Raw genomic sequence first — 12,337 nt, 5'->3', positions numbered from 1 at the left:
ACATTCAATTTATGATCAGTAACACACAAAAGAGGTGGTGGAATTTGAAAATTAAATGGTGGATGGGAACTTTATAAATAGAGATCATTTGTTCACTGTTATATTATTTTATATAATATATAATGTTATATTAAATAATGTGATAAAATGTAATTGGTCACACAAATGTGATGATTTGTCACACATTGTAAGATAATATTGAGAGTTACAAAAATTAGACACATATGTGTGTCCAAATATAACATATTTTGGAGTTACAATTCAGTTGCAAATTTGTAACTCATAAATATTACCCAACAATATGTAGATTTACACATTTGAGTTTGAATTTTCCAAAGTCATAATGTGATATAGTTGTTGGAGATATGATTTTAACTCTCATTATGTATATGAAAGTTATTAAATAAAGTGGAAAGGAGTTTGGGACGTTTTGGAAATTTGTGAGAATTTGGGAGGTTGAAAAGCCCACTATCATCCTTGGCCGCGACCTGGGGGACAGCGGCCAGCGACCACGAATACTCCTGGCCACAACCAAACTTGTTGACGACCAAATTTCAATTCTCTTTTTCAGTTTTAAACGATATTATAACATTTCAAGTAACTCTAAAATCTTCATTTTAATTTCATAAACATTGGTAACAACGGGATTGGTGGGATTTGAAATTTGAAAATGACAGTAAAGTGACATTAGGTTAATAAGCGCTGCAAGTATGAAACATTCATAGTATTTTGATTTGCCATACGAATTCCATTTAATATAATGTATAACTATTTTTTTTTTTTTAAAATAGTCATCTTATTTACAAAATAGCCCAAAAAAAAGGGGGGGGAGATAAATATAGCAATAAGAAGTTTACTGGCTATGAATAGAATTCAACTCAAAGTACAAATGTCAATTGTAATAAATAGAGATAATGTTTTGGAGCTGATAATGAGAAGAAACCGTCTTCAAACTACATTACTTACAATAAGTTAAATATTATGTGGTTATTGTACATAAATAACATTGAACTCCAACTTAATCACCACTAGTTTTATCCCATTTCCTAAATAGTTGCTTCACTACCATCACCTTCTACAATTGTGCCTCACCCTACAAATTGGTGACCAAGACTACAACTACTTCCTACACATATATATACACACCAAGTTTCACTAACATTAATTTCACAAATCATCAAAATTAATTGCTCATAATCAAATATTGAGCATGGCCTTGGCACATGAATTAGAAATAACAAGTACAACAATAATATTATGTGTTGTACTTGTATTCTTAGGTTTTAGTGGGTGTCGTCTAGCTGAGTGCCGACGACTGGCCCAACAAGAAACCCTTCTTATAGAAAAACATGAGCAATGGATGAGTGTTCACGGACGTACCTATACAGATGATGTGGAGAAGGAGAAGCGTCGCAACATATACGCCAATAATGCAGCCTACGTAGAGCAGTTTAACAGCCAAGGGAATAGAAGTTTCACGTTGAAAACCAATTCTTACGCGGATTTAACCGACGATGAATTCATTAAGGCTCATACAGGAGGAGTATACAAGAGGTCTAATCGGTCAAGTTCAACTCAGTATGAATCATCTTTTGTTTACGATTCTCTAAGTGATGTTCCTTCTAGCATCGATTGGAGGCAAAAAGGAGTTGTTAGTCCCGTAAGAGAACAACTCCAATGTGGTAAGTTAGCATACAAATTAGCTATTTATATATAAGAATCTCTTTGATCCAACAATATTATAAATTTCATATTAACTATTGTTGTGCTTAATTATATTATTTGGCCATATAACCTATTATATTTTGATCTAGACAAATCCAATCATGTTTCGAGTAGGCCAACATTTTATTTGGTTTTTCACGTATATACTATATATGTAGGGAGTTTAAGGAATCACTTTTACCCCCAAACCCCAAGGCCATTTTTCATTTTTGGCATTTAGAGAAATTATAAAAAAAATTATATGACAGTATATATTATAGTTATAGCAAATATTCTACCAATTTTTAGAAAATTTTGAATAATTTACCGTGCCGAAATCAGTTTTCAAATAATCTGTTTTACATATGTATAAACAAAACCAGGTACGCGGGTAACTGAATATTTAAACCCTGATTTTGACAACATAAATTATTAGGAATTTTTCAAAAACTTAAAAGGATATCTTACTATAACTACAATGTACCTAGGGATGTAAATGGGGCGGGTCGGCCCTGCCCCACTAAAGAACCACCCCGACCCACTAAGTTCATGCCTCAACCCGACCCACCCCCGTTAAGGTTTTTTATGTGGGTCGGGTCAGACCCGCCCCTGATGTGATGGGGCGGGTGGGTCAGACCTGACCCAATAAGTTTTTTTTTTCTTTTTCTTTAATAAAAAAAATACTCATTTTTTTTAAAATGTTACAATATAAAAATAAATGGCAAAAAAATCTGTCATACTAGACATATATGAACTGCCTAATTTTTTTTATAAATGGTCTTGCATATTAAAATAAATAAAATTTAATATACTTCAAAGTAAATCATCAATATTCTCTTCTATCTCTCTTAAATATATTTTGTCTTATATATATATATATATTTTGATCGTAGATCACCCTAAATAGTAATAGTAATTAATTTTTAATAAAATTTATTTACTACCAAAACAAAAAACAACCGAGTCAGGTCATGATCCGACCCACTTCAATTGCTAGCCGGTCAGGTCAGATCTCGACCCGCCCTGTTTTTGTCTCACTTATATCCGGATAGATGGGTCGGGGCCCCGACCCTCCTCGATCCACCATATTTTTTTGCCATCCCTAAATGTACCTTGTCATATAGAAAAATTAGATTATAATTGTTTGTACTTTTGCAGGATCTTGTTGGGCAGTTGCAGCTGCGGGAGCCGTGGAGAGCCTAACAAAGATCAAAACGGGGAAGCTATACCAACTCTCAGTGCAACAGCTATTGGATTGCGCCACTCAAAACTCAAACACTCGCGGCTGCGGAGGCGGTAACCAGAACGATGGTTTCGACTACATAATCAACAACGGAGGCATAACAACGGAATCCAACTACCCATACAAGGCCAAAGACGGAGCTTGTGACGGAAATAGAGCATCTCAAATCGCAGCCCGAATCAACGGCTACCAATATCTGCCGGAGAACAACGAGAACGCATTGCTTAATGCCGTCTCCAAACAACCCGTGGCGGCTTTCTTGAATGCCGAGGGAAAAGAGTTTCGCCTGTACTCGAGTGGGGTCTTCACCGGAAGCTGTGGGACGACGCTGGACCATGTTGTGTTGATTGTGGGGTATGGTCAAGCTCAAGATGGAACAAAGTATTGGGTGATTAAGAATTCATGGGGACCCCAATGGGGTGAGAATGGTTACATGAGACTTCAGAGAAATGCTGGTTTTCCACAAGGTCGTTGTGGTATTGCCATGTTTGCTTCGTATCCAACTGCCTGAGTCTTTCAATTAGGTTGATGTGTTTTTATGCAATTTGGAAGTGTGATTATGAATCCCTTCTTTTGTTTTAAGTATGTAATCAATAAGCCAATATTAATGGAGAGAGCATTGTCACATTTGATTTTTTATTTTGTTTTGTTAAAATCTTAATTAATTAGTTAGGTTAACAACTATCAAGACCCCTAATTATTAGCAATAAATAATATATTATTAATAATTTATGATGTCAAAAACAGATTTCAAAGAGTAAGTTGCAAGCGTACCTACTTTTTTTACAAGTACAAAATAGACTATTTAAACTATATTTTCGGCATCTTAAATTATTCGAAATTTTTCAAAAATTAGTGAGATGTCTGTTATAATTACAATGTATACCGTCATTTAAAAAAATGGGTTATAATATCTCATGTGTCAAAAATAGAAATGTCTTACTAGTAGAAGCAAAAGTAGTGCCCACACCTAAAACTCCTTATATATATAGGGAAATTCTTATGTAGGGGCATCATTTTTGCCCCTATCGGTCGGATATTTTTGTTTTTGGCACGTAGAAAAATTATAACCCAATTTTTTTTATAGGACAGTGTACATTATAGTTATAACAAACATAGACGGACGCCTAGAGTTGGCAGTTGGTCCACCCTTGTTTTTTTTTCAAAAAAAGTTGTATATATTATTTGCAATTTAGTTCTTTTTATATATATATCTTGACATTTATATTCTTTAAATTTTGCAATTTAACTATTTTCATATATATTTTGACATTTATATTCTTCTAAATTTTGCAATTTGTTTATGTATATTTTTATATTTATGCTCCTTCTATTGTTTTTTAAATTTCGCCCTCAGTGAACAAAATTTCTGGGTCCGTCACTGATAGCAGGTATCCCACCCGTTTTTAGGAAATTCTGAATAATTTATAGTGTCGATATCAATATTCAAACAGTGAGTTGCACATGTGCCTAATTTTTTTTTATATGCGTATAAAACTGTTTGAACCTTATTTTTCAAAAATTAATGGGATGTCTACTATAACTTATAAAAAAAATGGATTATAATTTATCTAGATTCTTAAAATAGAATATGCTCCTACCTAAGAAGTTGCTACAAATATATATAGGAATATCCTTATATGTATATGCAGGTGGAATTTCAAATCTACTAGAGTTTATATATATATATATGCATAATAGAGCATTTGATGGATTAAGTGTTTTTTTTTTTACTAATTCTTTAAAATTTAAAGATTGTTCTATTCTATCATCAATCCACACCTTATCCAAGTCAGCAATTCAAACCTTTCAAGATTCAAAATTGGCAGGTTATTATGTTATTAACTATCACTTACTTATTCAAGTAAGCCTTGTATTATAAATAGCCCCATCAGTATTACTTATTCACGTAAGAGAATGATAAGTATGTAAGATTTTTACAATCTGTGAAGAGAATTTAGATTATGGAAGTCATTGTTAGTGAGAGCCTTGGCTCAGAAAGGTTGTAAGAAGAGGTATAGGCTCGACAACTTTGGGTTTGTAGCAGCTAATACTTGATTGTAGGACATTATTGGTCCGAACCAGTATAAATTGCTAATTATATCATTATCGAGATTGATTATGAAAAGTTAGAAGATGAATGCAAATATCGAGACAAATCTCGAGGAAGTTAGTATTTTCAAGCGAGAAAATGAGAGAATGAAAATATTATTATCGCCCGCCCTCCCCAAAATGTGAGTGACGAGTTTTATCGAACCTTAAAAATGGAGTTTGCACTTACTTATCCCTAAACTCTTTAAATTATTGTGTTGCAATACTTGGTTGTTTCTTAAGCTTAGTGAGAGTAATTATCTCAATATAAGCCATGCAATTAAACAACAACAAAAATAGTCCAATGTATCTGAATTTTGCAAAAAGAGCCTGTGACTCAATTATGTACACTAAAGGTGAAGCCTGCGAAGAGAAATGAAGACTCAGATTGTAAATTCAATGACTGAAGTTCTTTTTTAATGAAACAATACAAGACACATGGATGAAACATAAGTTTAAAAATTTGAGGCATTCACATGAATCAGCTGAGAGAGACAACATCTCATTAGTGTTACACTTGCTAAAACTGGTTCAGGGAGAATAACAGAGTTAAGAACGCTTCCCACTGCTGGGGTTGGACTTTGTGCAGAGGATCTTTCGTCCTTTGGCACGTCTACGCTTCAACACTGCCCTTCCACTGGTGGTCCTCATTCGCCTGCGGAAACCATGTGTTCGAGCCAATGATTTCCGAGATCTGCTTCTTTTAGTTAGACAAAGAGCAGGCTTCCCTGCCCTCACCACTAAGCCGCGACGTTTTCCTCTTCCCAAACCAATGTTAGAACTCAACTCCACACCCAAAGATGAACCTGAAATTTAAGAGATTTATTGAGAATAATACAAATGCATTACTTCATCCAGCTTCTACATTGACATCACTGTTGAATAAGGGAATATGAACCCACTAAGAAAAATTTAAAACCAAGATTACAGATTATATTGAGAGATGAGGGAACCAACTAAGTTGAATAAAACAGGAAAAATTTGGTCATATACTAGTCCTGCAGAAACACCCCAACTTGTTCCTAAGAGAACATACAAGACCCTTTCAAAAGAAACTACAAGCGCCTGTTTTTAAGTAGATTACAAAATTCTATTTAGAGAGATACATCACATGTTTTCTGAAACTTATTCAGAAAACCATCTCTGAGAACTCATTTGATTGTAACCGCTATACATTTCCTGCCATAATCTCAAAATTGAGATTTGAGAATAGCTAAAGTCTAAACACCATTGTAGTAAGTGGGAACGTAGATATTTCCGAGTTGCCTAGTTCAAGCACCATGCCATTGTTAGAACTTAGTACTAAAGCATCGTTTGACTAACAATGGGAACTTCATTTCCTTGGTTTGTATAAGGAAAAATGTATATCGCTAATTCTAGCTCCTATAAGCCACAAATTTACTTCTACAAAGCTAAACAAAAGCCATAAAGCTCAAAAAGATTTCGAACACAAACAAACTAAACATGGGTCATTACAAAATTACTGTCATCTTAACATGGAACACCAAAAAATTTTAAAAATTGAACATGTACACCTAATTTCCTTGCAACCCACTGTTGTCACCATTGTACTCGCTTGAGCAAATCAACAAACAAGATGAATGCAAAGATAAAGTTGGCCAATTATGAGAATTCAGCTGAAAAGTGATGATTTTTTTTTACCTGAAACAGAAGACGGAAATCCCAAAGAAGAAGAAGAAGAAGGGAGGAAGGAGCAGTGAAGGAGCTGAGAACCCAAGCTGAGATTTTTGGTCACATTCATGGACAAAGAGCTGGTTTTTGAACCAGTGAGGAAAGTGAGAGAAGCACAGGGCTTCTGTACTCGAGTGCCTCTGCTCGACAGCCATGGTGAGCACGATGCCACTGATATCGACGCCATAATCTGTCTTCAAGAGCTCTTTCTATATCCGTTCTGTTATCCCCAAACAAACTCAGAAGCGATGAGGTTGTTCTTAGAGCCTTATCAACTGTTCGTACTGAGAGGTTACTTGGGAATGTGACGGTCTGGGATTTTAGCGTTGCCTTAGTTCATTGGGCTTGGACTCCATCGTCATGGGCCAACCGAGCCCATTGGTCTTATGCGAAAGCTTGTCCATTGTAACACGTCCATTGTCCACTGTCATGGGCCATGTGAGCCCATTGGTCTTATGCGAAAGCTTGTCCACTGTCCATCGTCATGGGCCAAGCGAGCCTATTGGTCTTATGCGAAAGCTTGTTGTCCACTGTCCATCGTCATGGGCCAAGCGAGCCCATTGGTCTTATGCGAAAGCTTGCCCATTGTAAGACACGTCCATTGTCCATTATCATGGGCCATGTGAGTCCATTGGGCCTATACGAAAGCTTGTCCACTGTCCATGGTCATGGGCCAAGCGAGCCCATTGGCCCTTGTCTTTCATTGCTATTTGAGGTTACGTTGGAAGTTTACTCAGTACACCACTAAAATATTGGATTTGGGCTTCTTTTAATAAGTATGGGAATATTAATAGAAAATGTTAAATAGAGCATGGAGCAAGCATAATACCCCCAAAAATTTAATTAATTAATTAAAGAAATGTTCTTATTTAAAAATATATATATAATTACTACGGTTGTGCAAAAGTTTTTGCAAACCGCCTAAACCAAACCGAAAAAACCAACAAAAAATATCACCTAAATAACCCGACAAAAATTAAATTTGGAAAATAATGTTCCTATTGGTGCGGTTTATGCGATTAGAAATCTATGCGATACGGGTTGCAGTTTGGAAAATTGTTCAAATCACGTATGTAGTACGATCCAATAAATTGGCAAAGTATTGCACGATACGCAACACGAAAACCCTACCCCTAATATAGGATTAGTATCCCTTATATAACACATGTCTCTAAAACTTCATTTTCTTGCTTCAAGAATCCAAACTACATATATAAATATGTATATATATATATATATATATTTTTAATTAAATGCATGAATGTTTTTAGATATGGTACAACACATAGTTAAAGCAACAAAGCAAAATTAAGAAAGATTTGGGATTTGGATGAGGCTCACAAATCATATATAAGGAACTACTCCCAAATTCATATTGAAGGAATTTGCCTAATTCATGGGATTAGGCCTAATATGGGAATAAAAATGGGTGTATTTATAAAAATAGTGTTTTTAATAAGGGTTTATACATTTTTGGACTTTGTGTTTTTTCCTATTACTTGTTTGGACTCTGTGTTTTGACAAATTACTTTTTGGACCCTATGTTTTGTAAAATGGTTAAAATATAACCCTAAATCCGATTTTGGTCAATATTTTTTCAACTAAAATCACAAATAATTTACCAAACTAATAATTCATAACAAAAATAAAATCATTCTGCTTAAAAACTGTGTTGTTATATTCAATTTTTTCTTCATCAAAATTGAGTTTAGGATTCTATTTTAACTATTTTACAAAACATATGGTCCAAAAAATAATTTATTAAAACACAGAGTCCAAACAGATAATGGGAAAAAACACAAGGTCCAAAAAAATATAAACCCTTTTAATAAATAGAAAGCAGTGCAGTGTTCACTTATATCTAGCTTAGCTAAAAACTCAGCACTTTACTTTATCATTATTGACTAAATCAATTAGACTTGTCTCCTATTTTAAGTTTGAAATTGTTAGTATAAAAACTATTTTGGGAAATACAAGAAATGTTATTTCCTAGTCTTCTACTAATAAACACTCTCAAAACAAAATATAATTTATTTTTTGGGTTTTTTTTCATAAATATATATATTTTGTTGTTGATTTATTTTTTATGGTCGTTATTTTTTTTTTTTCAAAAATATGATTTTTAAAATTTTTAATTACAAAAATATAGTGTCAAAAAAGTAACTAAAAAATAACAATTTGACAATAATTAGACATTAATCCACGACATACTAACATGTTAAAAAATAACTAAAAAATAATGATTCAACAACAACTAAACATCAACTCACTTCATACTAATACGTTGAAAAAAAATCAAAATATATCTCAGAACAACTATATATTAATTAGACATAAACACAACAACTATACATAAACCTAAACAACCAAAAAAACACAAAAGAAGAAGAAAAAATGTAAAAAAATTCATAAACACGTAAAAATTAAAATATATATATAGTTTTCTTTAACAAAATCAAATGTATTATGTAAATTTATCTTTATTTTTTAGGTTTGAACTAAATTATTGTCGTTATAATTTGAGGAAAATTAACTAAATAAATATGAGATGTAAGAAAATATTATTATGCTCAATTTAATTAATATTGGCAGGCTTCATAACAAAATGGGGATGTAGCTCAAATGGTAGAGCGCTCGCTTTGCATGCGAGAGGTACAGGGTTCGATACCCTGCATCTCCAAACATTTTAATATTTTTTTAAAATTAATAATTTATATAAAATTCACTTGATTTTAGCTTCTTTTATTAATTAGTGAACCAATAGTAATCTCTTTCTTACTTAGATTATTAATCCAGTGAATGCATAGATGATGAACTTAAACAATCAAGTCTATGCAAGTATAGCTATAATTACTTTTCTTATCATACCAAACCTTATTAGGTATAATCACTTCAATAATAATTAAACAGAGTTTCTTCAATAATTTCATGAAATTAGTCCTTTCCAACTCAACCACTCCTATATATACATATATATATATATATATATATATGAGTAATGATAAGTACATTTAAAATATTACATAAATGACGTGTTACTAATTTTAAAAACAGTGAATTTCAATTTTAATAAATATGATTGTTTAAATTAAATTATCACATCATTATGTGTATATTTTGAGTACTTATATCATTACCCGTGTATATATATATAAATATCTGAGTACTACTGTACATTCTACTTTAATCATATATAGAATTGATCTGACCAATTTGTGAACTATTAATAGTTTGGTACATAAAGTAAATATTAGGTTGCAATTTTCCACTTCCTCAGTACATTAATTAATTTAAGAGTAATTATATATAAGAGCTCAAAACCATAGTTGTTGACAAATAAGGCTTAACCATTACACCAACTAATTAATATGGCTACTGATTATTGGGAATGGTGGGGTTTCAACTAGGTGTGTAAGCTTTAGGATCTGTTTTAAACTATATTTTATATAAAGTAAAAAATTATAATAATGAAAACCCTTTATCTTACAAAGTTAATTATTTCCTCATATATATTTGTCCTTAGTATATATATATAACTGTCAATATCACTCTGGTATTATAACTACCTTCATATATTATTGATTACATTAGTTAGGGTTTTTCTAATCAAGAACAGTAGAAAGCAAACTGATCCAAATGGATAGCTAACCACTGATTTACACTCAAAATCAGTTTTGGCAATCAAAAAGGGTTGGTTGGGCTTACATCACATAGTTGGTTTTTTTTTTTTTTTTAAAAATAGAAATAAAAAGGTTACATCACATAGTTTATTAGACTCGGAAAGTATATTTTTTGGGAAAGAAAATTAAATGAGCATGTTATACTTTAATATTAGACTATAAACAAGCTTGCAAATAACTATGGTAAGGTAAGATCCCTTTTCCCAAAACAATGAGAATTTATTGGTAAACAACTTTTGCTTTAAGCAAGGAAATATACTATTATTATACAATTTTGGATTTGAGCATTAATTATAGTTAAATATCACACACTAAATAAATAGATTCTACAATATATATATATACATATAATTATGTAACTCTAACACTGCTTATTAGTGTATAGCTATCCTAAGGTACATATTTTTCTACACAAAAAATATATATTTATATGTAAACACAAGGATGGATCTATGTGTATGTGAGGTGGATAATTGTCTTCATGCATTTTTTCTAAATTGTTTTATAGATATATAATTTATGAGGAATTCTCCTATAGGGGTTTCACTTTAAGCCTTACCGGTGGGGCTCTCAGTGTTCTCGATCTGTGAACAGTTTTCGGCGCAATTTTTTTTTATGACCGTATATATTGTAGCTATTTAGAGCATCCTGCAAATTTTCAAAAAATTGCAAATAGTTTACAGTACCGAAATCTAAGTTCAAACATATTGTTGCACGTATGACTAATTTTTTTTATGCGCGTGGAAATCAACATGTTTGAACCTAGTTTTCGGTACTGTAAACTATTTGCAATTTTCTGAAAATTTGCAGAATGCTCTAAATAGGTACAATATACACGGTCATAAAAAAAACTGCGCCGAAAACTGTTCACGGGTCGAGAAACACTGAGAGTCTCACAGGTAAGACTTAAAGTGAAACCCTATAGAAGAATTGTCTTATAATTTATATATTAAAATTGTGTGTTTAATATTTTCTTGCTTTAACAATTTTTTTTATTTTTTGTCTAAATTTAACAAAATCTTACAAATATACCTTTAAAACTAATTCATTTTTTAATTGGATAAATTATGGGTTGAAAAGTATCAACCTAATTATAAATTTGAGTTGTCAAAAATCCATTCAACCTGCACAAATTAACCAATGAGCACCTTTAATACAAACAACACATTTAACACATATTTTGAAGCTCAAGAACGTATTTAAATCCCAAAGGCTGATCAAAATCATGTAATATACCCACTACTAAAGCCTTTTTTACCCAAAAAAATGAAAATATATCAATTTTTAGCCTCTACTTAAGTTTTTGAGCAAGAAAATTGGTCAGAAATGATGGAAAAACAAAAAAAATAATAGTTAGAAAATCAAACCCTCATCAATCGTACGACCAGAAATGGTGTTTTTGGCTTTTGGGTTTCTGCTTCAGAGAGGGAGGATGGGGGAAATGAAGCCGGAGTGAAGTGGAAGAGTGGGTACCCCCCATTTGTTGTACCAACCAAACACGACCCTCGTCTTATTGCTCTTTTTACTTTGTTTCTTATGAAAGCAAAGTAATAGCTTTTTTTTTTAAATGTCATTCCCACAAGCCAAGTAAAAACTCATTTTTAAGCTTTTACTTCGATTGTAAAAAACAAAGTAGAAACCTATATTTCTAGTAGTGAAAAGCTCTTGTAAAAGTTGTTTGGATTTAAAAATCAAAAGTGCTTATTATTGTTATAAGTCTTTTTTTAGAGAAGCTAATGGGAGATGCTTTTTGGAAAATTGATTTTACAAAAGCAAAAGGTTAAAAACTAAAAAGCCCTGCCAACCAGGACCAAAATTTGAAGACCTAACTCATATTTTTCAAAAAAAAGAAATGGAGATGTAACGTTCCAAATTTGCTAATAAGGCTTAGGGCCTTGATTAGCTTGTCTGGATGGCAATAATTGAT

The 12,337-nt window shown here is 32.3% G+C and overlaps 2 protein-coding genes and 1 non-coding gene across 3 annotated transcripts; 2 read left to right on the top strand and 1 right to left on the bottom strand.

Annotated features, from left to right (window-relative positions):
• The first annotated feature begins 1,360 nt into the window (after window positions 1–1,360).
• Window positions 1,361–3,458, top strand: LOC133800436 (ervatamin-B-like). The gene is made up of 2 exons (XM_062238393.1): window positions 1,361–1,682; window positions 2,863–3,458. Exons 1-2 carry the CDS (start codon window positions 1,361–1,363, stop codon window positions 3,456–3,458), a joined length of 918 nt encoding a protein of 305 aa, XP_062094377.1.
• A 1,951-nt stretch (window positions 3,459–5,409) lies between these two features.
• Window positions 5,410–7,023, bottom strand: LOC133801646 (large ribosomal subunit protein bL34c). The gene is made up of 2 exons (XM_062239895.1): window positions 6,701–7,023; window positions 5,410–5,844 (listed from the first exon to the last, which is right to left on the bottom strand). Exons 1-2 carry the CDS (start codon window positions 6,915–6,917, stop codon window positions 5,588–5,590), a joined length of 474 nt encoding a protein of 157 aa, XP_062095879.1. The 5' UTR covers window positions 6,918–7,023; the 3' UTR covers window positions 5,410–5,587.
• A 2,314-nt stretch (window positions 7,024–9,337) lies between these two features.
• On the top strand, window positions 9,338–9,410 carry TRNAA-UGC (transfer RNA alanine (anticodon UGC)). The gene has a single exon. It is a non-coding gene; the product is annotated as a tRNA-Ala (tRNA).
• The last annotated feature ends 2,927 nt before the right edge of the window (window positions 9,411–12,337 follow it).

This window comes from Humulus lupulus, chromosome 9 (genome assembly GCF_963169125.1).
Source record: "Humulus lupulus chromosome 9, drHumLupu1.1, whole genome shotgun sequence".
Taxonomy (NCBI): Eukaryota; Viridiplantae; Streptophyta; class Magnoliopsida; order Rosales; family Cannabaceae; genus Humulus; species Humulus lupulus.
The sequence above is the reverse complement of the archived record's forward strand: the minus strand, read 5'-3'. Positions and strand labels throughout refer to the sequence as shown.

Coding starts and splice junctions, on each gene's coding strand:
- LOC133800436 (XM_062238393.1), top strand. CDS start 1,361: ATGAGTGTTCACGGACGTACCTATACAGATGATGTGGAGAAGGAGAAG. Junction 1,683..2,862: donor AAGAGAACAACTCCAATGTG/GTAAGTTAGCAT, acceptor GTACTTTTGCAG/GATCTTGTTGGGCAGTTGCA.
- LOC133801646 (XM_062239895.1), bottom strand. CDS start 6,917: ATGGCGTCGATATCAGTGGCATCGTGCTCACCATGGCTGTCGAGCAGA. Junction 5,845..6,700: donor ATTTCCGTCTTCTGTTTCAG/GTAAAAAAAAAT, acceptor CTTAAATTTCAG/GTTCATCTTTGGGTGTGGAG.